At 38.5% G+C, this 22,781-nt stretch overlaps 3 protein-coding genes across 8 annotated transcripts in view; 1 reads left to right on the top strand and 2 right to left on the bottom strand.

The window, feature by feature from the left end:
- Positions 1–15,110, bottom strand: part of LOC131685104 (zinc finger protein 728) — a 37,402-nt gene extending 22,292 nt beyond the window's left edge. The window contains exons 1-3 of one of the 5 annotated variants that reach the window (XM_058968557.1): positions 7,326–7,455; positions 7,129–7,257; positions 4,992–6,636 (exon numbers count right to left, since the gene is read on the bottom strand). In XM_058968557.1, the coding sequence (XP_058824540.1) occupies positions 5,226–6,629 (1,404 nt within the window). In that variant the 5' untranslated portion in view covers positions 6,630–6,636; positions 7,129–7,257; positions 7,326–7,455 and the 3' untranslated portion in view covers positions 4,992–5,225. Of the gene's footprint in view, positions 1–4,990; positions 6,637–7,128; positions 7,275–7,325; positions 7,456–14,889 lie in introns of those variants that run through there. The other 4 variants (XM_058968555.1, XM_058968553.1, XM_058968556.1 and 1 more) reach the window with 4 other exon arrangements.
- Positions 15,111–15,339: 229 nt separating this feature from the next.
- On the bottom strand, positions 15,340–17,320 carry LOC131685103 (tRNA (guanine(26)-N(2))-dimethyltransferase). Its single transcript, XM_058968552.1, has 4 exons — positions 16,960–17,320; positions 16,713–16,900; positions 15,571–16,650; positions 15,340–15,502 (listed from the first exon to the last, which is right to left on the bottom strand). Exons 1-4 carry the CDS (start codon positions 17,203–17,205, stop codon positions 15,340–15,342), a joined length of 1,677 nt encoding a protein of 558 aa, XP_058824535.1. The 5' UTR covers positions 17,206–17,320.
- A 78-nt stretch (positions 17,321–17,398) lies between these two features.
- On the top strand, positions 17,399–18,606 carry LOC131685113 (large ribosomal subunit protein mL62). 2 transcript variants are annotated; one of them, XM_058968570.1, is made up of 4 exons: positions 17,399–17,657; positions 17,758–17,940; positions 17,998–18,266; positions 18,322–18,606. In XM_058968570.1, exons 1-3 carry the CDS (start codon positions 17,493–17,495, stop codon positions 18,253–18,255), a joined length of 606 nt encoding a protein of 201 aa, XP_058824553.1. In that variant the 5' UTR covers positions 17,399–17,492; the 3' UTR covers positions 18,256–18,266; positions 18,322–18,606. The 2 variants fall into 2 exon arrangements, with proteins under 2 accessions (XP_058824553.1, XP_058824552.1); XM_058968569.1 differs by having other exon boundaries at positions 17,998–18,606.
- The last annotated feature ends 4,175 nt before the right edge of the window (positions 18,607–22,781 follow it).

Here is a 22,781-nt window from a genome sequence, read left to right as displayed (position 1 = left end):
CTAGTGCTAATTTTGGTGCTAGTTTAGATTTACAATCTAATTGGCACCAAGATGGTGCTAGTTCGAGGGGCATGCACTAGCAGGTTTGAGTGCGTCGTATTGAAAATAGCAGGAAATTTTGCATATAATGAGAGTTAATAATGAAAGTATTTATACAAAGTTGGAACTCAAAAAATCGATTTTAAATTACAGCCGTTTGCAGCGTGCTGGTTCTTCCACGAGTGAAGTTAATACAAAGTTTTACTGATAAAAATGTAAACGTTATGCCTACTGATTTTACACATAGAATTTTGCAATTAGTGGTGGCATATAGACACTATTTGCTGGCACATAAATCTAATGTGTGTATTTACAAGAAATATTAATCTTACATTCACATTTCATAACTATAAGGCACATATAACCCGATTCTATAACAATACGCACATATAACTTGTGTGTGCATACATATTTTATACAGTTGACACATGGACATTACCTATGTACGTGATAACATTAGCATTTATTCTGCAGTTTAAGTGGTTTGAAGAAAATAGAATTAACGTTTGGATTTTTTTGAGTGTAGAATCAGGTTTTATGTGCCTTATAGTTATGAACTGTGAATGTAAGATTAATTTGTCTTGTAAATACACACATTAGGTTTATGTGCCAGCAAATAGTGTATATCTGCCATTGCTAATCGCAAAAATCTATGTGTAAAATAAATAGGCATAACGTTTACATTTTTTGAGTGTATCTATTCTGTATTAATCTCTCAAATATTGCGAAGATCGGCTAACTATATTGCGAGTGTTTTCTAAAAATGTAAACAAAAAAAAGCACTCACCCGTGTCATAGGTGTGTATTAATGAAAAAATTTGTATGCCTTGTCATAATCGTGCATGGAAAATTTTCCATACAAATAAATCATCAATTATTAACTTTTATTAATATCTTTGGCTTAATTTGGTCTATAAACATACAATGAGATGAATTTTGAAGGATATGAGTCATGGAGTCTAGAAAAAATGGAAAGTTTTGTGTACAGTTTACCAAATATGCAATATTTCAATATTAACACTTAAACTGCATTTTTCACACAATTCGAGTATTTTTGTTTAGAAATTGATTATGCCATTGTTTTTCTCAGGTAATTTCACACAGAAAAACATCTAATTCATCAAGATAACTTAAGCCAATCTCTAGACACAGTAATATGAAGCGAAAAAAAATGAAAGGGCTGTGTGCAGGACACGACCACGGTTACATTGAAAATGTAGTGTGCAATATAATTTGCGGCGTCGGCGGTAGAACATGATGATGAGTTATGTTCTATCAACGACCATGCGGTAAACTTGGGTGGAAAGCCCAACTCATACCAGCAGAAGGCAATGGATTCTTTACATTTCCTGCCTTGAGCCTGCCTAGTTCTAGTTTTCTGTGTTATGTTTATAACTGATTCGCTCTAGAATACTTATCTTTCAATTTCATTGCTTTCGTTTCTCTTAGTCAAATTTTTCGAAAACAGCTAACAAAGTTGATACAATAATCGAAATATCGCACGTTTACTCTCTTCACGGATATGGTCGGACAAAGTATTCATTGTGTCGAGTAGTCGTTGACAACCGGGTTATTAAACATCAATCGAGTTATTTGATGCCAACGAAACGTGCACATATATTATGTGTTTGGATATATACAATCCTACGTGGATTAATCTATATGAAATGGAAAAAAACAGCGTTATATTTTACGAATACTTCAAACATTTTACATCGTTTGTCATCATATTAAAAGTATGTAATTTTTCCGCACATATATGAAAGCTAAAAAACTACTTAGACAGTGCGAAACCATGCATATGATATGCATTCATTTAAATTTTTTTGCGTATTTAAACAATTGCCTACTTTTGTTGTTGTCGATAATGTTCAACTTTGAGTTAAATTACAATATATTTCTTTCGTTTTGTTTAAATGACTTTAAATTAGCGAATATTTTAATCACGCTTCGATTTTTGCTTTATCATTTCGATCAATACATACCGTTTTAAACAACAGCCGGGGGCCATGACGTAGCACAGCAAATTTGCGACGAGGGGGAATATTGTGACAAAATGCTACGAGGGGGAGGGAGGGGTCGAAATTCGCCGAAAAAAAGTTACGTCATTTGTGTACGGCCCCAATGAGTAGGGTTACCATATGGGTCGAGCTAACTAGGGCTCAACATTTTCGATACGCACACATTTTAATCTTTCATGCGGAACAAGTACCTAAATAAATCGAAATGAGCCAGAGTGTGCCTGTGTAAATACACCGAGCTTCATGCTGTTCCACGAAGCTCAAAACAATCGGCTTTTCAAATTTGAGAACCGTCGATTTGTTTTTTGTTAATTTATAAACTCTAGTGCCGCAAAAAGCAACGCGGTTCTAGATTTATCGCAACAGCATGATCTCAACTAGCACTGAGTGCCGTAACTCTCAAGTTGTGGTGTGCAAAGCAGTACACAGCGCACTGCATAATTTAAATATATCTGTCGGCTACTGCTATCGTCTCCGCTCCGACGTTCGACCAGAGAATGAGCTCGCCCGAGCAATGCTGAAAGTTATATATCCGAGGATGAAGTCATCGGCAAAATCAATACAACCAATCAGAGCCATGGAAAGGAGACATCACGAGCGCTTAGCCGCTGGATGCCTAGATCTGTCGTCGTCCTCACCCCCAGCGGTCGCAGCGCATTGTCAACATTCCTGATTGCTACTGCTGTTCTTTACGGCCCGACGTTCGACGGGAGAATGAACTTGCTAGAGGAATGATATTCTTTAAATAGTCGAGGATGACGTTATTCATAGAAGCGTAGTGTGCTGGGTGCTCAAATCTGTCGTACGAGATGCTATAGATACGATATTACTTGTCTGGCAAAAAGAACAAGAACTGACTCAAACAGACACGCGGCACATTTATTTATAACTTTTTGTGTTCGTTTGAGTCACTAAGGTGCTCCCTATTGATTGATGTATGGGAGTTTTCACGTTTTTCGAGATCTATTCATTTTTGCTTGGTTTTCGATAGTGTGCTATTGAAATACAAAAACACTATAGCAATAAAACATAATTTCAGTTAATTTCGAATTGTTTGGTGATAACCAGACGGAATACCGTTCATAAATAATAAAATTATTAGCGTTCAAAATAGTGACGCAAAAAAGTGACATCGTTTGGTTTTAGATTTTAGAATGACACCTCGCCCCAGATAGTTCAGTAAGACATTTTCAATGTCAAAACTCCCAATTTCTTAGCACGTTTCTCACTATAGCTCAGTAACCAAGCAGAATGTCAAAATTCTGAAAACACCACTTTGTAGAGATTTTTTAGACAAGTAATGTGGCATATCTGACTCAGTTACCCCAAAATGGCGTTTGTCATAAGATAGCACAACAGCGACGATTTGTTGAACAGACTTTTCTGCGAGGGAGTACAAAGTTGATGCAAAAGTGGAAATGAATTTGTTCTAATTTGATGCAAATTTGTTATATTGTCTATCTCGAGATAATCTAGCATTTCGTCGAGTTCTTGCTATATGGGATACACACGAGTGCGATCGAAACAAAAACAAACGTCAAAACGTTTTCTCACTCGCACTGATGCAAACTAGATGGACGCGTAACTCAACGCACGGCCCAGTGGCGCATGGCTGAAAAGTCGCAATGTGGATTTAAGAAAAGATTCGCAATACATTCCTTTAGAATGAACATTTCCTTGTACTTCGAAGACAATGCAGTCGACGTGAAATTATAAGGTCTGTCTATTTACTATTACTTTACTATTTAAAAATTTATGTCGCAATATGGTAAAGCTCTTTTCGTCAATGAGGATAAATGAAAGAATTTTTTCCAGGTATTCTCAACGGTATTCGAGTGGCGAGAATGCGGTTGAACGACCAACATGGTTTTATGCCTAAATGATCGATAACGATCAAACCGGTGTCATTCAAAACATATGCATTCGATGAATTCGCCGACGAACTGCGAATCGATGCTAATTACATGGATCTATCAGCGGCTTTCGACAAAATCAACCATAATATCGCAATCGCCAAGCTAGATAAACTCTGTACTCATGGACTACTTCTTCACTAATTTCGTTTCTATCTCGGTGGAAGTCAACTTTAATTCATTAAGGACTATCTACATCGCAAGGAAGCTACCACGGCCCAATAATATTTCTAATCTATTTTAATGACGGCAGTACAAAACTACATTGACCCTGCGTTTCCTTCACAGACAACATGAAGACTATTTGACGGATACGAGATTCAAATGATGCCGGCTGTATTCAAAGAGAACTCGACGGCTTCAATAGGTGCTGTGATCTAAACAGAAGTTCTAAACCCGAGATAATGCTCAATCGGCAAGTTCGCGCAGATGCAGTCATCCAATACACTCCAGCATTTTAAGCCGTTCCCATCGTGGATTCGGTATTAACTTTCAAGCCACATACTTCATTCATAAAGCTTGTTATATTGTTCTGCTGTTTGGAATCCATACTACCAGAATGGGGTTGATAGAATCGCGACAACGGCTCATACGCTTTGCTCTTTGACATTCCCATGGCACAGGTTCCAACTACCGAGCTACGAGAGCCGTTATCAGTCAATACACCTCGATACCCTCAGGATGACTGCTTTGGAGCCCAATTCGGGTCGGACTGTCTGCCAGAGTGGATAGCTCTATAATTATCGAACGCCTGGATCATCAAGCCCGCAGTCGAGCTCTACGCACTCTCTCTTGTAACTATCTTTCAGGAAAACCAATTACGGTTGTCTTAGGGCAGTTACCGGATTTTAGTGAATTTTCAACAGAGTTGTCACCGCATTAGACTTATACTTGACCAGAAATACGATTACAGCTAGGTACAACATATCAACAAATAAATACACACTTGTCGTAGAAAGGCTTATGACTTTTCACCGCACAAATTTTATGCTAAGTATTCAAAATGAAACATTCATGCGACTCCTATTTATTTTCATTATAAAATTTACAATTACATTTTTATCTTTAATACTTTTATAATCGGGTCAATTCATTCGTGACACAGATAACACCCCTATACGGACGGCTGCCACTATGCATTCACTTGTTAACGATATACTGCCTATAATCGCAATTCAGTCTCATATTTATGAGATCCCATAGTACAGTTAGACCATTATGATTGGAATCCGGTGAATACGTTTGTGTAAGGTTAACTTACCCCGCTGGGAGAATCCTTTACTTCATATTTCACATTATCGATGTGGGTAATGTCGTGTTCCTCCAAATGACACTTTTGAACGAAATTCTCATCAAACACCTCACTCTCGTGCGGATGTTCACTACCGTCAGTGTGTTTGCGAGTGTGGGTCTTACTGTGACGTTGCAGGTATCGCTTTTGAAGGAATACTTTGTCACATAGCTTACATTCATACACTCTTTCGCTACCGTGAATTAATTTGTGTGCGGTCAAGTTGTCCTGTATGGTGAACGCTTTGTCGCATATTTCACATTTATATGGCCGACCCAAAGTATGAGAGGAAACGTGTTGCTTCAAGAGATATTTGCGGAAGAATCCTTCACCACAAACGTCGCACTTATGTGGCCGTTCACTACCGTGAACGAGTTTGTGTGTTTTCAAACTGCTTGGCTGGGTGAATTCTTTGCCACAAATATCACACTTGTACGGCCGTCCACCAGTGTGAGTCGCTATGTGCCGTTGTAGGTAACAGTTCCGAAGGAATTCTTTGCCACAAACTTCACATTTGTGCAACCGTTCACTGTTGTGAGTGAGCTTGTGCGTAGTCAAACCACTACTTTGGTTAAATTCTTTACCACATATATCACAATGATAGCGCCGTTCGCTAGTGTGCATGGTAATGTGTTCCTGCAGGGCATGCTTCTTAATGAATTCTTTGCTGCATATCACGCATCGATGAATTCGTTTTCTACTGTGAATTAATTTGTGTGCGGACAAGGCACTACTCTGCATGAACGCTAAATCACATATTTCACATTTATACCGCCGTTCTCCAGTGTGTATGATAACGTGTTGCTGCAGGCTATGCTTCAGATGAAATTCTTTGCCACATATTCCACATTTATACGACCGTTCGCTACTGTGAATCAATTCGTGTGCCTTCAAATTACTTTGCAGTCTGAATGCTTTGTCACAAATTACACATTTATACGGCCGCATGTCAGTATGGATGGTAGCATGTCGCTGCACGTTGCGCTTTTGGGAAAATTGTTTTCCACATATTTGACACTTATGCGATCGTTCGATATTGTGAGTGGTAACGTGACATTGTAGCTGATGTTTCTGGGGGAACTTTTCACCACAAACCTCGCACTTATGCGGCTGCTCGTTACCGTCAATGAGATTATGCCGGATTTGTAGTTTGCCACATATTTCACAATGGTACGTGCGCCCGGCTGTATGAGTATTACCGTGTCGCTGCAGATTATACTTCGAGCGAAATTCTTTGCCACAAACTTCACAGCGGAAGGGCCGCTTTCCACTGTAGGGTTTCTTGACCTGCTTGAAAGGTTTATCATCTGTATGATCCTCGAGCTCCTCCTGTGACTCCGGCAAAGCTGAATGTTTACCGTCCATACCAACCCTATAAGAAAATGATAAACTTGTTCTTATTCGAAACTTAATGCTGATCTATGCACCGGACCGTTTTTTTTAATAACGTTTTGTCGAAACACATGAATCCAACGGTAGTGTCAAATATTGGATAAAAGTTCGAGAATTTTGAAGTTTATGTATATATGCATTAATATGCACAGAAAATCAGAGGAAAAAATAGCAATTTAATAAATTATATTGAAACCTTAGGTATACTACGTAAGGTTTCAATAAACCTTAGACGACACTTATGGTTTCACCAAATTAATTTTTCTTTTTGTTTTTCTACAATTTTAGAGCAATGAAAAAGGCAATAGATTCGTTACAGATCAGAGCTCTATCAGATTCTCCGTAGCCAATATCCAGTTTACACTTGTGAGTGCAGTTTCTAAAGGGGCTGTAACTATCCTAGTACATTATTGGAATGTGTTGCGGAGTATGCTACCATTCGATTCAGCTGTGTTCCGGAAAATTATTTTACCGGCCAAATCAATATTCACCTTCCAAAGCTAGCAGTGTTGATTATATTTGACATGCTTGTGTTGATATTATGACCATCAATCGCCTGTGTCTGTATGGACATTAGAATCTCGCGATTCACAGCTGCTCACTGCAAAAATCGATTCGCTAGAACACGATAAAATTTCTATTGAGATATCTGACGATTAAAATACTTACACTGAGATCTTGTATTTTTTTACACAATCGCCCTCCACTTAAGCCGATGAGTCGTTTGTTGGCCACAAAATTCTTCGTGTAAACGAATTATTGCATTGTTCCAACAAAATCGAACTGCATAGGACATTGCAAGATGACGTCATAAGAGCAAAAATGCTCGAAAAATGACAGTTCAGCGAGCTTGTTTACATGGTGTTAGAAATCGAACCAAGTTACTTGTAGTGGGCGGTATCAAAAATTTTCTAAGTCCATGTAAACAAGCTCTCTGAGCTGTCAGAAAAGTGAGGTTATACATTTTCATGCAATGCTCTATAGTTTGAAAGTGTGATGAACGTGATGAATCAAAAGTGTGATCAAAACTAGCCAAACATGTCAAATGGTCCTAAGTGAAAATGACAGTTTCTCTTTGTTTACTTCTCTTTCGCTAATCACTCGTCCGTTTATACGTTTGTTAATTAACTCTTAGCATAATATGCTAGTCGAAGTCAGCGTTTTTCGATATATCCTGAAACAATATTGAAAAGTTGCTGACGCCGTAATAATCGAAAGAGAAAGTAAACAAAGAGGTGATCATTTGCACTTAGGACCATTTGACATGTTCGTCGAGAAAAGTGCAACTCTACACGGTTAAATAAAACAACCTGCAGAATAAGTTCTTTTAACTTACTTTTGAGTTGTGCGTCGCTTTCGCACTTATTAGTGTTGTCAAAAACAAAAAGAGAGATTCGACTCAGTCGAGGTCTTCCGTGGAGGAAGGTACTTTTGAGTTGTTTGGGGTGAACTCAAAATTAGGTAAATTCAACTTAAATTTGAGTATAAAAAACCTATCAATGAGTTGTATTTTTTGCCGTGGTTAAAAGGAACTCAATTTTAGGTAGTTTTTCGTTTCCGTGTATACCGTTTATTCAAAACGTAATATCTAACAAATGTAAACAAACTGAGTTTATCATGCCAAATAAAAGCTAAGCATTGACTCTTTATCGTCCACAAATAATAGAGAAAAATGATAACTCTTTATATGTTAATTTAATCTTAAGTCAAAATGTTACATATAGTATACCAAAGCTTTGCTAATATTTTGTAGATGTGATGTTTTGCGTTGTGATGTTTCTCCAAGTCGACGGTAGTTAGTATGTTTTTCCAATTCCAAACCTCATATCTACACTCTCGGTTGCAATACAGCACATGAAATATATCACAACTACAAGTCCGCCCCCGGTGATAGTAGAATTAATAGCCTTCTGTGTGCTTTAATTGTTAAATTAATTTGAAAGTTGCAAGGAAATTTTTGCACGCGATTTTCTCCGTTTGACGTTTCTGTTAGATATGATGTAATGAAAAAACGTTCTAGCTCCTTTGACCTGACAGATTTTTGACATTGGAAAGTGTCAGAAACAGAATTCTTTTTACTTCTCGCGTGTTTTTTGTAAACGGCCAATAAGCATACTGTCAAAATTCACTTTGAGAGAAAATTCCAGACAAACCGTAATTCGTCGAGACTGGATGTTAACGTTTTATGAAAGAAAAAAGTTTTCTCTTTCGTTTGCTGCTGTGATTTATAATCGGTGATTATTCGTTTTTCTAGAACTTCCTCCCAAAGTGGATTTTGACAGCATGCTTATTGGCCCTTTTCAAAAAAAACCCGCGACTTTTACTATCTGGAAGGTTTGCATGGCTGCCAGTCTCTCTGTTTTTATGTTATATTTGATGGTAAGTTATTTTTTTTGTCGATTTTCTATCATTTGATTTGGCAACCATGAAAAAAGTGCATCAAAAATCCAACTTTCAAAGGAATAAACAATTCTATACCGTTTACAGTCGTGATTCGCTGGTTGGACACTTTTTAACTGGACCGGTTTTTAGTTGGACCTCCGCTAGTTGGACCATTGCCCAACTAAAAAGCATCTGAATGTCCAAATCTTATGTCAAATTTACTTTGACAATCAATCTGACAATTATTAGAGAAGTGAATAGATGCAATTAGACTACTAACGTCTCCTTTGGAGAGTTTTTGACATCTGTTCGTGGGTCCAACTAACGAATCCAATTCGTTAGTTGGACAGAGGTATGGCCCAACCAGCGAATCACGACTGTATTCAAAACGTAATAACTAACAAATGTAAACAAACTGAGTTTATTATGCCAAATAAAAGCATTGACTCTTTATCGTCTACAAATAAAAGAGAAAAATGATAACTCTTTATCCAGCTTTTTACGTGCCATAATGGTGGTCTAAATTTTTCAGTTCGTAATACGTTTAATGACCCTTTTTTGACAATAATCGTTTACATCAACCGCCCAGCGAGATTAAGTCATGCTACGTTAGTCCAATGCGTTGGGTGCATATTCAATGAACGCCCGACATCTTCAACTGGGCGTTGCTGTCAAGCTGGCGTAAACGGTTATTGTCAAAAAAGGGCAATTAAACGTATTACGAACTGAACAATTTAGACCGCCATTATGGCACGTAAAAAGCTGGATATGTCAATTTAATCTTAAGTCAAAATGTCACATATAGTATACCAAAGCTTTGCTAATATTTTGTAGATGTGATGTTTTGCGTTGTGATGTTTCTCCAAGTCGACTGTAGTTAGCATGTTTTTCCAATGCCAAACCTCATATCTACACTCTCGGTTGCAATACAGCTCATGAAATATATCACAACTACAAGCCCGTCTCTCAAAACGTCACAGTAAAATGTGCCATCTACAAACGGTGTTGCCAAGACCTCATATGCAAAAGAGCATTATAGCAAAAGTGAACGGCAAAATGTAATAAAATAATAGTTATCAATTATCTCCCTACACTGAAAAAAATCCAAACGTTAATTCTATTTGCTTCAAACCGCTTAAAATGCATATGAAGAAGAAATGCTATTGGTATCACGCGCACACATACCTTCTATGTGTCAACTGTATAAACTATGTATGCACACACATAAGTTATATGTGCATATTGTTATAGAATGGGGTTTTATGTGTCTAATAGTTATGAAATGTGAATGTAAGATTAATATTTCTTGTAAATACACACATTAGGTTTATGTGTCAGCAAATAGTGTCTATATGCCTCCGTTGATTGCAAAAATCTATGTGTAAAATTAGAGTGAATTGTTTTCGCGAAAAACATGTAATATGCTTATACGATCCTGCAATGAGTAAATGCAGAGGTGATAGTAGAATTAATAGCCTTCTGTGTGCTTTAATTGTTAAACAAATTTAAAAATTGCAAGGAAATTTTTGCACGCGATTTTCTCCGTTTGACGTTTTTGTTGGATATGATGTAATGAAAAAAGCTCTAGAATTAGGTTCTTTACTGAAACAGTTAACCTCACTTTTCTTGACAGTTCGCTTGTATCGTTTACACGGACTTAGAAAAATTTGTAGACGACTAGATTCGTTCAAAGAAAAACGTGAAGAATTTTTCTAAGTCCATGTAAACAGTACAAGCGAACTGTCAAAAATGAACACTCAGTTCATTTGTGACGTCACCGTAAAGTATTCAATACAAACAACTATTTATCAACACTGAAGACCCCTCTAAGAACGGTTGGTTTCAAAATCGTCCAATGAAGGACGTTCGTTGGACCAATTTGGACAACGTCCAAATAACCGTTCAACAAACTCGTGGACTCGTTGGACCCGTGTTGAACGATTTTGAAACAATTTTTTGGATGTCTCAGTGGGACGCTGAAACTCTCTGGATAAAGACTCGCCATATCTATCTTATTCTTCTTATTTATTTGTAATACTACGTTCACACTACGAGTTAAAACATGTTTTAACGCTATCTTGAAGACATTTTTCTTGTTCCTAATTGTTATAACATGTTTTTACTCTGTAGTGTGAACATAGTATAAGTATCATTCCAATCGAGCACGAGATTTGTCAAAAACACTCAATCCGAAGAAAATCGTTTCGAATCCTCCTATAACCAGGGCTATTTACAGGTCTCGTGCTCGATTGGAATGACGCTAACAGATAAGTGGTAAACAAACAATTGATGTGTCGAGTCTTTATCCAGAGGGATTCAGCGTCGTTAATCAACACTAAAGACGATGAATTACTGAATAAAGACTCGCCATCTTATCCCAACTCAATAAAATGGTTTGGCAACATTATTTTCTGCTAACTAGCACCACTGTCACAGCGTTAATTAGGTTTTACACCAACCTACATAATCCCAGAAAATGATCCGGATGAACTTCGTTTGACAATTCTTGGTGGTTTGTTTACATAGGGGTTACGTGACTTCGAATGTGACAGATGAACCCGTTGCATTCGCGATGATGAATCCGTTGCATTCGCGCTCACGCAACTGACAAAGTAAACAAACCACCGAGAATAGTCAAACATGAATTTCATTCATCATGAGTTCATTCGTGTCGTCTTCTTGTAGAACTCAATTAGGCAATCCATGGGACGTTTCTGATCAGCTGATTATTTCTTGTTTACTTATTCTGACGTTACTCCGAGGGGTGCGACGTCCGACAATATCGTTGATTCGATCCAACATCAAACGAATCGGACTAACAAAGTTGTTTGTCGGACGAGTTTTTCTGTTCGCAGGAGAAGACTTGTTGACAAAACCCACCGCTGAATTGTCAAACAAACGTCTAATGGATTGCCTAATTAGGTGTAAGAGAAGAGACGACAACAGGCTTCTTGCTCTTCTTAATTTTATCTACCAGGCCCTGTCGTAATTCCAAAAACAACAAGCATCCGTCGTTGCCAGATTCCATTTGCATACAAATGCTGAAAATAATATCGACCTTCTGTCAAGAATTCACAATACTAGCTGCATTTAAAAATTGAATTTTATGTTTATTCGTGTCTTTCTTAACAATACACGTAGTTATATCGTCATACAGGGTATTTATTCAATTTGCATGAAATGTTCATGTGTATGAAAAGTAGCCAAAATAGATTCAGCAACACTGTTTTTCATCCCGTTTGAAAATATTATGTACGCTCTTGACTGGCAAAACGACCAATCAGAAGCTGGTTCAATATTGAGGTTAGGACTGGATCAAATTGGCTACGCGATTGTATTCTCTTCCCAATTACCAACCGACATAACACAGCAAAATCAGCCGGATGAACTTCGTTTGACAAATAGGTTCCTTACTGACTCGGTTCTCACTTTTCTTGACAGTTCGCTTGTACTGTTTACATGGACTTAGAAAAATTTGTGGACGACTAGATTCGCTCGAAGCAAATCGCAAAGAAATTTTCTAAGACCACACGGTAAAAAATTGGCACGTCCAATCCAACAGCTTTTGCACTTGAATAAGTTTATCATACCTCACTACCAATTGAAGTGAATTAGCATTGATTCTCTACTGATTTACAGCATCAAAGTGATCTGGCTTTCAAAACTTTTTAATGGATGTTACCTTTAAGTTAAAATGCTTATCTTTTCGATTTGCACCACTGTTCAAATCTATTGAATTTGGATGGTAACACCATTGTTTACAAATGTCAAAGAGTATGAACCCAATTGTCACCAATTAACAAAATAAAACGATTACTTGTAATTCGGTAAAAAATTAGATAGAATGTATATCTAGAGTGTTCTAAAGCGTAAGTATTTTACGATTTTTGTTGAGGTCAAATATATTATACAATTATTCGCTTGCAGGCTACGGAATCCACCGGAATTTAAATTGTGATCAACATATATTTAAGAAGCATGCTGAATTCAATGCATGATCCATTAGCAGCAATGTGTGAAGCATTTCAAATTGAAGTGATTTTCTGTTAATTTCGTAGTGCTTCGTTGTGATCAATTTCAATGGATTGACTTATCGTATTGCAATGTTTGACAAGTAGTGCGAATTCAAATCATTTTACATTAACGTGAGCATTTTTTACCGTGCATGTAAACAGTACAAGCGAACTGTAAAAAATGAACACTCAGTTCATTTGTGACGTCACCGTAAAGTATTCAATTCTCGGTGGTTTGTTTACATGGGAGTTACGTGAGTTCGAATGTGACAGATGAGCACCCGAACTCACGCAACTGACAAAGTAAACAAACCACTGAGAATTGTCAAACGTGAACTTCATTCATCATGAGTTCATTCGTGTCATCATCACGTAGAACTCAATTTTAGTTAGGGACTATCCATAAATGACGTAACATTTTTTGAGTGATTTTTAACATCCTCCCCCCTTGTCCCCGTAAAAAATTTAAAATGAAAAAACGATGTTAGTTAGATGAAACGGGTAAGGTTGTCAACCCCTATTCCCCTTTGAAAAAGCTACGTAGCACGACATGACCCCCTTCCCCCTGTCGTCACATATCACAAAATACAAAACTCGTCCCTCTCCCATATAATGCTACCTCATTTGTGAATAGTTCCTTACCGCAGAGTTGCAACGTCGATAATTTTTTCATCATGAAGTGCTGTATGAAGTTATTGTGCCTTGCAGGATAATCGCTCGATATGCGATTATATGAAAGCTCAATGGAGATAGGCGCGTGACAGCCGCCTATATAAATTTATAGACAGCTTTTTCCTTGAAGCTTTCAAAAAGCACACAGCTGGCAGAAAAATAAAGCTCCACTGAAATCTGCTTGCGGAGCAACTGCGGCTTTATTTGATGCGCCTTTGAGAGGCCCGCAATGTGAGATTGTATTATAAGCGCGACAATATGTACCAACAAAACTACCGCCGGTTTTAAAAATATTTTTTTTTTCGCTTGCCGGTAAACTACGACCTTCGTGCGGAATGGGTCCTGTTCTGTGGTTTACCAGAAAATTACAACATTACGGATAGCTGCAATGGTTGAAGCAACTTTTAATAGGCTCCGTAATGATAACAGTTATATGTATTACCTTGCCTTAGATATTCTATTCAGGAATTTATTCAAAATATTTTAACTCACTATCTCAATACTTTCCAAAATTCATTCATCAGGTTGCAACATTTGACAAGTCTTCTGCTCGATTAGAATGACATTGACAGGTCTCGTGCTCGATTGGAATGACACTGACAGATAAATAGTAAACAAACGATTGACGTGTTGAGTCTTTATCCAGAGGGATTCAGCGTCGTTACTTGAAGCGAAACAAAAGAGATTATAACTACTAGAGAGAGCAAAGCGCTGCTGTCTCCATGTATTCACGGACTGAAATATGGGGTCTCGCTCTAGTGTGTTGTATCCCATTACTTTGACATGTGTGTACCCGGGGCTATAGGTGTCAAACTAATGGGCTCTTTTAGCGAAACATGTCAGCCCCAAATTGCTGTCGAATTTGCGAATTTATGAAGGGGTTGGGGTTTGTAATCTGACACAGTTTCTGAGCAGACTAACCAGCACTAGAATATGCTTTGTTTGACGCTAACTAGCGTATGATTTGACTGTCGACATCGCGAACGTTTTGCATTTGTTGGTAGAAGTAAAATAACAAAATGAAAATGTTAATTTACTATCACTTTCTTTTATCCATTCTGAAAAATCTGTCCACAACAGAGGTACATTCCACTACGACTTATTAGTACCGGAAGCTTTCTGAACCATTTCAAACAAAGCAAGTGGGAAAAATATCGTTCGCTTACCCTAGTATCATAAATTTGGCCGCCCTCCGAGCTGAACTTAACGTCTGGTGATAGAAAACCCGGTCGTTTGGGCTAATGCCATCCGACCACAGTTGGCATGGTTGCGTTGCCGGCGGGATTGGCAATTGTTTCAGGTAGCACCCTTCGCCATCGATTTTGGGAAAGTGATCTTCATTACGTTCGCGTTTGATTGTAGCACTAGTACATTGTTTCCACTTCATTGTTTGAGTCTTGCTAGGAAAGAAATTTACATTCGTTTGTTCAATCTGTTCCACTAGCGTTAGTTTATCGTAACAAATTATTAAAAAACTTCAATGGTGCAACTAATTTTCATGACATAAAAAATCAGTGAATGTTTGATCGATTTTCTGTTATGCCTACTGTTTCGCTGCATCTCGCGTGCGCATAACTTTTTCAAGTCTGCTTCATTCGAAATTGAAACTTCGTCGTCTATTCGACCATGGTCGATTCTAGTCCTTCTGTCTTAGGTTGCTTCCTTTCGGGTGATTCCAAATCCAGGCATTTTATCTGTGACTGCGGATTGTCATTAGTCTGACATTTTCGTCGTTTGTTCTGGTTTTTAACACTTTTGAACATTTTGTTTTCACTTACCCTATTTAATAGAGAATGAACGTTAAATATAAATGTACAAACAAGTTAACAAGCCAACAAAGAACTTACATCAATGTGGCTCGTGTTCCGGGGCCCCAATGGGCAGCTGGATTCTCTGGGAATCTACTGAGAGACTCTTTCCTACTTGGTGGATTAGCATTGGGGTGGATGTCCTTCAGGTTATACTCTATTGCAGGTTCCTTAGCTAGAATCGCAGTAAGTGGAACGCCCTCTACAAAACGTTCTTTCTTAACTGGATGCGTTTTAGCCCAACAACGAAGTATATCCCAAATTACCGACACGGGGGCGTCGGTTTTGATTGATGTTTTACAGGCATGCGAGTAGGACACACGATAACCAGCGTGTAGCAAAGCAGACCGAAATTTCATCATGGAAACTACTTCTAATTTGAGAGTACCACAGAGGCGATCTAGTGTGTAGTACAATGGAACATCATGAAGTTCCTCCTGTATTACGGACAATGTGCCGTAGATCCTTCGAATAGTGGTTAGTTTTTTGAACTGCTCCAGCTCAACGGTCTTCAAGAGTTCCTTCAGAAATTCTACATCATATAACGCGCCAGACCAGATCGGACCTCCCATGTGATGCTGGTGGTTGCAATTAGCGCACCTGCTGCTCACAAATGGACCAGTAGGTATTCCGAACTTAATTTGGTTAGGATTCTGCTCTGTGGGATTAGATTTTAAGATACCCAACGGTTGCAGTGTAAAAGATTCGCAACCAGTGCACTGGAACACCATCGATTGCTTGCTACTGCTTTTCTTGCACGCGTATTGACTGGTAAAGATCCGGACAAATACTCGTATGTAAAAATCTGCCGAAATGCTCAACAGTGGCACCATGTACCGTCCATAGCGAGTAGCCGTAGTTTCTATACATCTCAACAATATGCGAAGCGCCATTTCATGGCAAGCTTTCGTTTTCAACGGAACAGAACCATACTTAACATAACATGCTTCTGGTGTGTTGCCAGCAAGAACAGCCATATCCGTTGCGGTTATCAACAAAAGACCACCATCTTCAATGGATTGAACTGCTCCGTCGAGAAAGCGTGTGGGATGACCGTACGGATCCAAGTCTATCGCCGTGAATCGTTTTTCCGGATGAGTCGAAATGTACATTAAAGTCCTGTATTAAAAGACAAACTTAGATTATGAGGTACTGTACTACAGACTGCCAAAAAGCTTTACATTGCATCATTGAAGCTAGGCGTGATTAGGTGTTCCAATTTATTGTGCCTAACATTTTGTTGTATTGACTCCACAGCGGATTTGGACAAGTCGTTAGCTACAATCTCCTTAACTCCAGGCACTTCATTAGCATAACGAATACTTCGCAGTCCGGTGGCTGATAAGGCTTCCAAAATTCGCAGTCCTTGCTGAAAAAACACCATAAGCTTTTGTTTATTGGCATACACTGTATATTTAGCTATACTACATCACATTTTAGTCCCGATTCCAGCTTAATTTCTTCTTCAGCTGGCGGATCACCTTCCTTGAATTTTCTCCGACGTGCCGTGGCTTTCTCTTGTTGGTATAATCGTGAGAACGTCGATAGTACACAAATGCTCAAATCACGGTTGAACTCCTGCACCGGGTTATAGAACACATGTTCCGATACCAAAATTTCAGCACTTCCCTCACGGATAGTTTTCAAACTTTGATCAGCACTCGAATCGACCATGGCTTTCCAATAATTTACGATCTGAACGAGCTAAAAGATCCGATGCAGAATGAAATAAATTTTTAGGTTTTATATGCATAAAGCGCAAACAAAACCACGCGTACGGCGTGTAATGATCAGATGTACTGTCAAAATCTTGAGTGAGAAGGTGGATTCTACTAAAGCGTTGTTGTTGTTTTTCATGTTCAAGTCAAAATGACATTCCTTGAATCGTGCGTGATTACAAAACATACTTGCGGTACGTTCGCTGTAAGAATCGTTTAATTTCTTTCGCAAAATCCTTTAGAATGAACAAAGTTGCCCTAAATTTGTTACGGAAATGTGTCAGTTACAGAATCCTTCAAACACCGTATTGTGCAATTGGCAGAAATTACAGCTTCAAGAGTGATCTTTCGTTGGAAACGATCTATACCTCTAGCAACTTACGGTTATATACGGCGACCCCACCACAGGTAAGATATCGAATTGGTTACCCTTTAATTTAACTTGCAATGTTTTCAAAGAAAACTACAAACAATCCACGTTTATTTTCATATTTTGCGCAATTATTAGCCTTTAGCTGAAGACAAATTTAATGGATTCATCCCGCTTGATAAGTTAGATATCACTTACAGTCGCAGTGGCGGTCCCGGGGGCCAGAATGTCAACACAACCAACACTAAAGTCGATGTTCGATTCTACTTGGAAAGTGCTAGCTGGCTTTCCGACGTAACTAGAAAGCGATTGGCTGAATTGGTAAGTTACGAACATTCACGCAGTTACTTTACACTGTAGGCTGTCTACTTTTAACAGCACAAGGGTCGTATAACCAAAGACGGTTACATCGTAATCAAGAGTGAACTGACTCGTTCTCAGCAAATGAACATGGCCGACGTCCTGGAGAAGCTAAGAACATTCATTCGCGAAGCTGAAAAACCTCAATCTGCTGAATTGTCACCGGAAACGGTAGAAAAACTACGACGCAGACATGAGAAAGCCACTCGAGAGCGGCTAGCGATCAAAAGAAATCGATCGCAAACGAAAGCAGATCGCCGGTCACCTGTTATGTAGATGAGCCAAAGGTAGTGTTTAGAAACGATTTCAAAGAATTATATGATTTGTTATATTTTGTTGCAGAATCAATAAATGTGACTCACTCATTTCCTGGAAAACTTTGCTGAGATGTATCAATAAAAGCACACACCTATCGCAGACCAAACTTATTAAATAAATTTTATGTAGTTTTAATCCCAACTGCTTTCAAAACGTATGAACTGACAGCGGCTGAGGTTAGAACTTGACTCAGTTTCGGGGTCAACAAAAAACGCCATTAGAATATGAAAAGTTCCTTGACTTGATACAAAGTTTATGTAACTGACAAGTTTTCGTTCTGCTTATAAATAAATTACAAAAGTTTTAAAATATTTTTAGTATTTTTTGGATATTAAGGATTTACACCACCATAGATTTTTTTAAAAATCAATTTCTATTGGACTAAAATGTGCTTTAGGGTCCTAAAAATAATATGTACTTTTTTATAAACGATTTGGTGTTAATTTTAATGACATATAAGTCGCTTGCTATCGTGGGTGAATGAAGAACAGTGAGTCTAGTTATGTAAGGTATGAAAACTAGGTTCGATGGCACTATCCCAGTCAGATCACATATATTTGGAGCAACATCAGATGTTGCTTCAAGCTGTTCTCAACCCCTATTCGGCAGTTTTCACGGCGCCACCCGCGTTAAGGCTTGGTAAGGCTAGGTGCCAAAGGGGGTCATGAAGTTAAGGTTGTCTGACGCATTCTTGATGGACACATCATAGACGTTTCTACAATAAAATTGGCAGACAACCTTTGTTGATTATAAGATTAGGGAATATGCATAATGTGATATATGGTGTGGTGTTGATATGCCAGAAAAAAATTAGAAGTGGTAAGCTGCAACTTCATTTGTATCGAGTTTTAATAGGGAATGAGACACCTACTACCACAGAAATGAAATCTGTAAGTATAGCACTAACATACATTATAATTCCAGGTCAAACAGGGAAAGTAGCGCATTCGAGTTGGCAAATAGCCCCCCGTTAGCTAACAAATTGCTCTTTTTGACCAAGTTGTTCTTCAATTTGCCGGCAAATTTGGGACGATCTTAACTGCAACATTTGAGCGATTTGCCGTCATTTTTTTGCAGCTATGCCCGCCCTTAAGTCACCGCCAAATCGCCGACGGAATGTGCCATTTAATCGCCCTCAATTGCCCAATATGAAAATTATTAATAATACTTATTTTCGGATTCATTGTCTACTCGAATAAACTTCCAACCACTACCACCAAACTATAGGAAGAATCAATGGTAAAATTGGCATTGCGCACAAAAACTTACCATAACCTGACTTCGCTAAGACTTTAGGTCAGGGATCTTGTTCTACTATACTTACACACGATTCCACTATTTCCCATATTCGTTGGCTAAATGAAGTGCACTAAGACAAACAAAATACAAGCGAGAGCACGCGAATTGTTTAAAACAATTTTAGCTTAAGCCAAATATAAACAACCATGTTAGAAAAACGCGAAAAACTACTAAGGGCCGATTTTTTCACCCATGCTTAACTTTAAAAGCAGGTTCACCAGTACGTTTAAACCGGGCTTAACCGTTAAGCGAGGGCGAAAAAATCGGCCCTAAGTCCATTTCAGCCACCAGAAAATTTGTCTTAGTATTGAAATTGCCTTTAAATCGCATCCGCAAATTGCATTTGTTCCTAGGGGCAATTAGCATATAGGCGAGTTTAGTCAAACCTCAAAGTGTTTAAATAAAGCTCTTACGTATGCTAGGCCTAGGGGCAGATTACTTGTGATGCATTTTTAAAAATCAGCTAAATTAAATGCATTTCTTTCCATCAATATAGAAATTCATAATGTATTTTGCGTTGCGTACAATGTATTTTGCGTTGCGTGTAAGACGTCAAAACCCTACAAAAACTAGCCCTACATTCAACAAAACGTCGAACAAAGTGAATCAGCGTAGGACGTTTGTTAAACAAACTTTTCTGCGAGGGAGTGCAAAGTTGATGGAAATTAAATGCATTTTTGTTATTTGATGAAAATTGATAATACATTTCTAGAGTGATCTACCCCTAGTGCTAGGCCCATTATTTTGGTACACACATATCAAAGTAATGGGATACAATACGCTAGAGCGAGACCCCATGTTTCAGTCCGTGAATACATGGAGACAGTAGCGCTATGCTCCCTCTAGTAGTTATAATCTCTATTGTTCAAATCGCCTGACCATATTCGTCCGCCTGTATTTTTACTGGGAAGTAGCGCATCCGAGTTGGCAAAGAGCCCCCCCCCCCCCGTTAGCCACCAAATTGCCCTTTTTGACTGGGTGGGCACATTTTTTGCCTTTCTCAATAGAAAGGTATTGCAATTGCTCTGAAAACCGACTTTTTAACGGAGGCCCACAGGGCCGAGTGGCATATACCATTCGATTCAGTTCGTGGAGTTCGGCAAATGTCTGTGCGTGTGTATGTATGTGTGTATGTGCGTCGGTGTGTGTATGTGACCAAAAATGTCACTCATTTTTGTCAGAGATGGCTGAACCGATTTTGACATAGTCTCAAATGAAAGATACAACGTTCCCATAGGCTGCTATTGAATTTCTGATGGATCCGACTTCCGGTGGTGAGCACGATCACGCAGAAAATGTCGATTTTAATAAAATCTGCAATGAATGTATAAAGGTGAAATTTTTTCCAAAATATGACCACAACTGCTTCAATTTGTAGTATTAGGTCACTAACATCCGTTCAAAGTCTCTTTGGCCACCATCATCGGTTCTGGAAGCCCCGGCGGAAGTATCCAAATTCAGAATACTACACGCAGAAAAATGTATTGTAGTTACAACCAGGCTTACCAATATGACTGCCTTTTTACTACTGTCGCTTTGCAACAGAATATGATGTCTCTATGTGTGCTCGACGCTCTCTTGCTACAGCACGTTCGCTCGCCAAACCGAACTGTAATTTTTTTTTCCATACGTTTATTTGACACGGCATTTGCAAAAGCTTTTTACGCCAGTTTCTTTTTTTACATAGCACGTTACAAAAATCCTTAAGACTAATTTTAACTATACTAGTACTTTGTCTAAAACTAACACTGAAATCACTTTATTGTTTGCTTTTTTCCTTACATTGTTGTATTTCATACTGATCTAGTATTTTCGGGTGTATTTATTTACTTTTTTTTCTGTTATTGTCTAAATTTAAAAACTAAATATTCTAGGACACTTTAATTGGTGAATGATTAGCCTTGGATGAGAGTATGAGTAGATGAATTTAATTAAATTTTGACAGACGCTGTTTTTAGAAAATGATAGATAAGTTCCATGTATAGAGGATCGCGATACGCCAGGATGTCTCTAACAGGAACATGGATTGGTCTTCCTCGGACTTGTAAAGAATCTACTAATTGTGATCTGGCTTCACGATATTCAGTGCAGGACCAAACAACATGCTCAATGTCATGGTAACCTTCTCCACAAGCACAATGATTACCCTCAGCGAGCCCAATACGACGGAGATGCGCATCTAAAGTATAATGATTGGACATGAGCCTAGACATCACACGGATGAAGTCCCGACTTACATCCAATCCTTTGAACCATGCCTTCGTTGATACTTTAGGGATAATTGAGTGTAGCCATCGTCCCATATCTCCATTGTCCCAAGATGTTTGCCAACTAGCAAGTGTCCTCTGTCGAGAAGCGCTATAAAATTCATTGTAAGCGATGGGTCTTTCATATATTTCACCATCTAGTGCACCAATCTTGGCTAAATTATCAGCTTTCTCATTGCCCGCAATAGAGCAATGGGCGGGGAGCCACACTAGGGTAAATTTATAACATTTTCTTGTCAGGTTACTCAGAGATTCTCGTATCTTCCCCAAAAAGAATGGATCGTGATTATCAATCCTCTTTGAGCGTAGAGCTGCAATTGTGCTGAGACTATCAGTGAGGATAAAGTAATGGTTCGGGGGTAAAGTATTAATTATTTGAAAACTATAGTGAACTGCTGCTAGTTCCGCTATATAAACAGAGGCGGGTTCTGCAAGTTTGAGAGAAATTGAAAAATTATTGTTGAAAATACCGAAACCAGTGGCCTCACTGATTCGTGACCCATCAGTGTAAAACATTTTAAGGCAGTCTATGTGTTGATATTTACTTGTGAATATTTTAGGGATCTCCCGCGAGCGTAGATGATCCGGAATTCCACGAATCTCTGCTTGCATGGACGTGTCGAAGAATAAAGTGGATTCAGGAATATCTAGTATATTGACGTATGTGGGAACATACCTAGCAGGCGTTATTTCTTGTGACATGTGATTGAAATACACTGTCATGAATCTGGTTTGGGGTTGAAGCTCGACAAGTCTTTCAAAATTTTCAATTACCAGTGGATTCATAACCTCACATCGAATAAGTAAACGAGAAGAGAGATCCCAGAATCGGTCTTTTACAGGAAGAACTCCCGCTAGTACTTCAAGACTCATCGTATGGGTCGACTGCATGCAACCTAAGGCAATTCGTAAACAACG

This window comes from Topomyia yanbarensis, chromosome 2, assembly GCF_030247195.1.
Source record: "Topomyia yanbarensis strain Yona2022 chromosome 2, ASM3024719v1, whole genome shotgun sequence".
NCBI classification, from domain to species: Eukaryota; Metazoa; Arthropoda; class Insecta; order Diptera; family Culicidae; genus Topomyia; species Topomyia yanbarensis.
The sequence above is the reverse complement of the archived record's forward strand: the minus strand, read 5'-3'. Positions and strand labels throughout refer to the sequence as shown.

Bases quoted from the DNA above. Each gene is read 5' to 3' on its own strand.
- LOC131685113 (XM_058968570.1), top strand. From the start codon at position 17,493: ATGAACAAAGTTGCCCTAAATTTGTTACGGAAATGTGTCAGTTACAGA. The intron at 17,658-17,757 runs GTAAGATATCGA...CGCAATTATTAG, and splicing joins ATACGGCGACCCCACCACAG to CCTTTAGCTGAAGACAAATT. The intron at 17,941-17,997 runs GTAAGTTACGAA...TACTTTTAACAG, and splicing joins GAAAGCGATTGGCTGAATTG to CACAAGGGTCGTATAACCAA.
- LOC131685103 (XM_058968552.1), bottom strand. From the start codon at position 17,205: ATGGTCGATTCGAGTGCTGATCAAAGTTTGAAAACTATCCGTGAGGGA. The intron at 16,901-16,959 runs GTAGTATAGCTA...GTGTTTTTTCAG, and splicing joins AATCGGGACTAAAATGTGAT to CAAGGACTGCGAATTTTGGA. The intron at 15,503-15,570 runs GTAAGTTCTTTG...TCTATTAAATAG, and splicing joins GGAACACGAGCCACATTGAT to GGTAAGTGAAAACAAAATGT.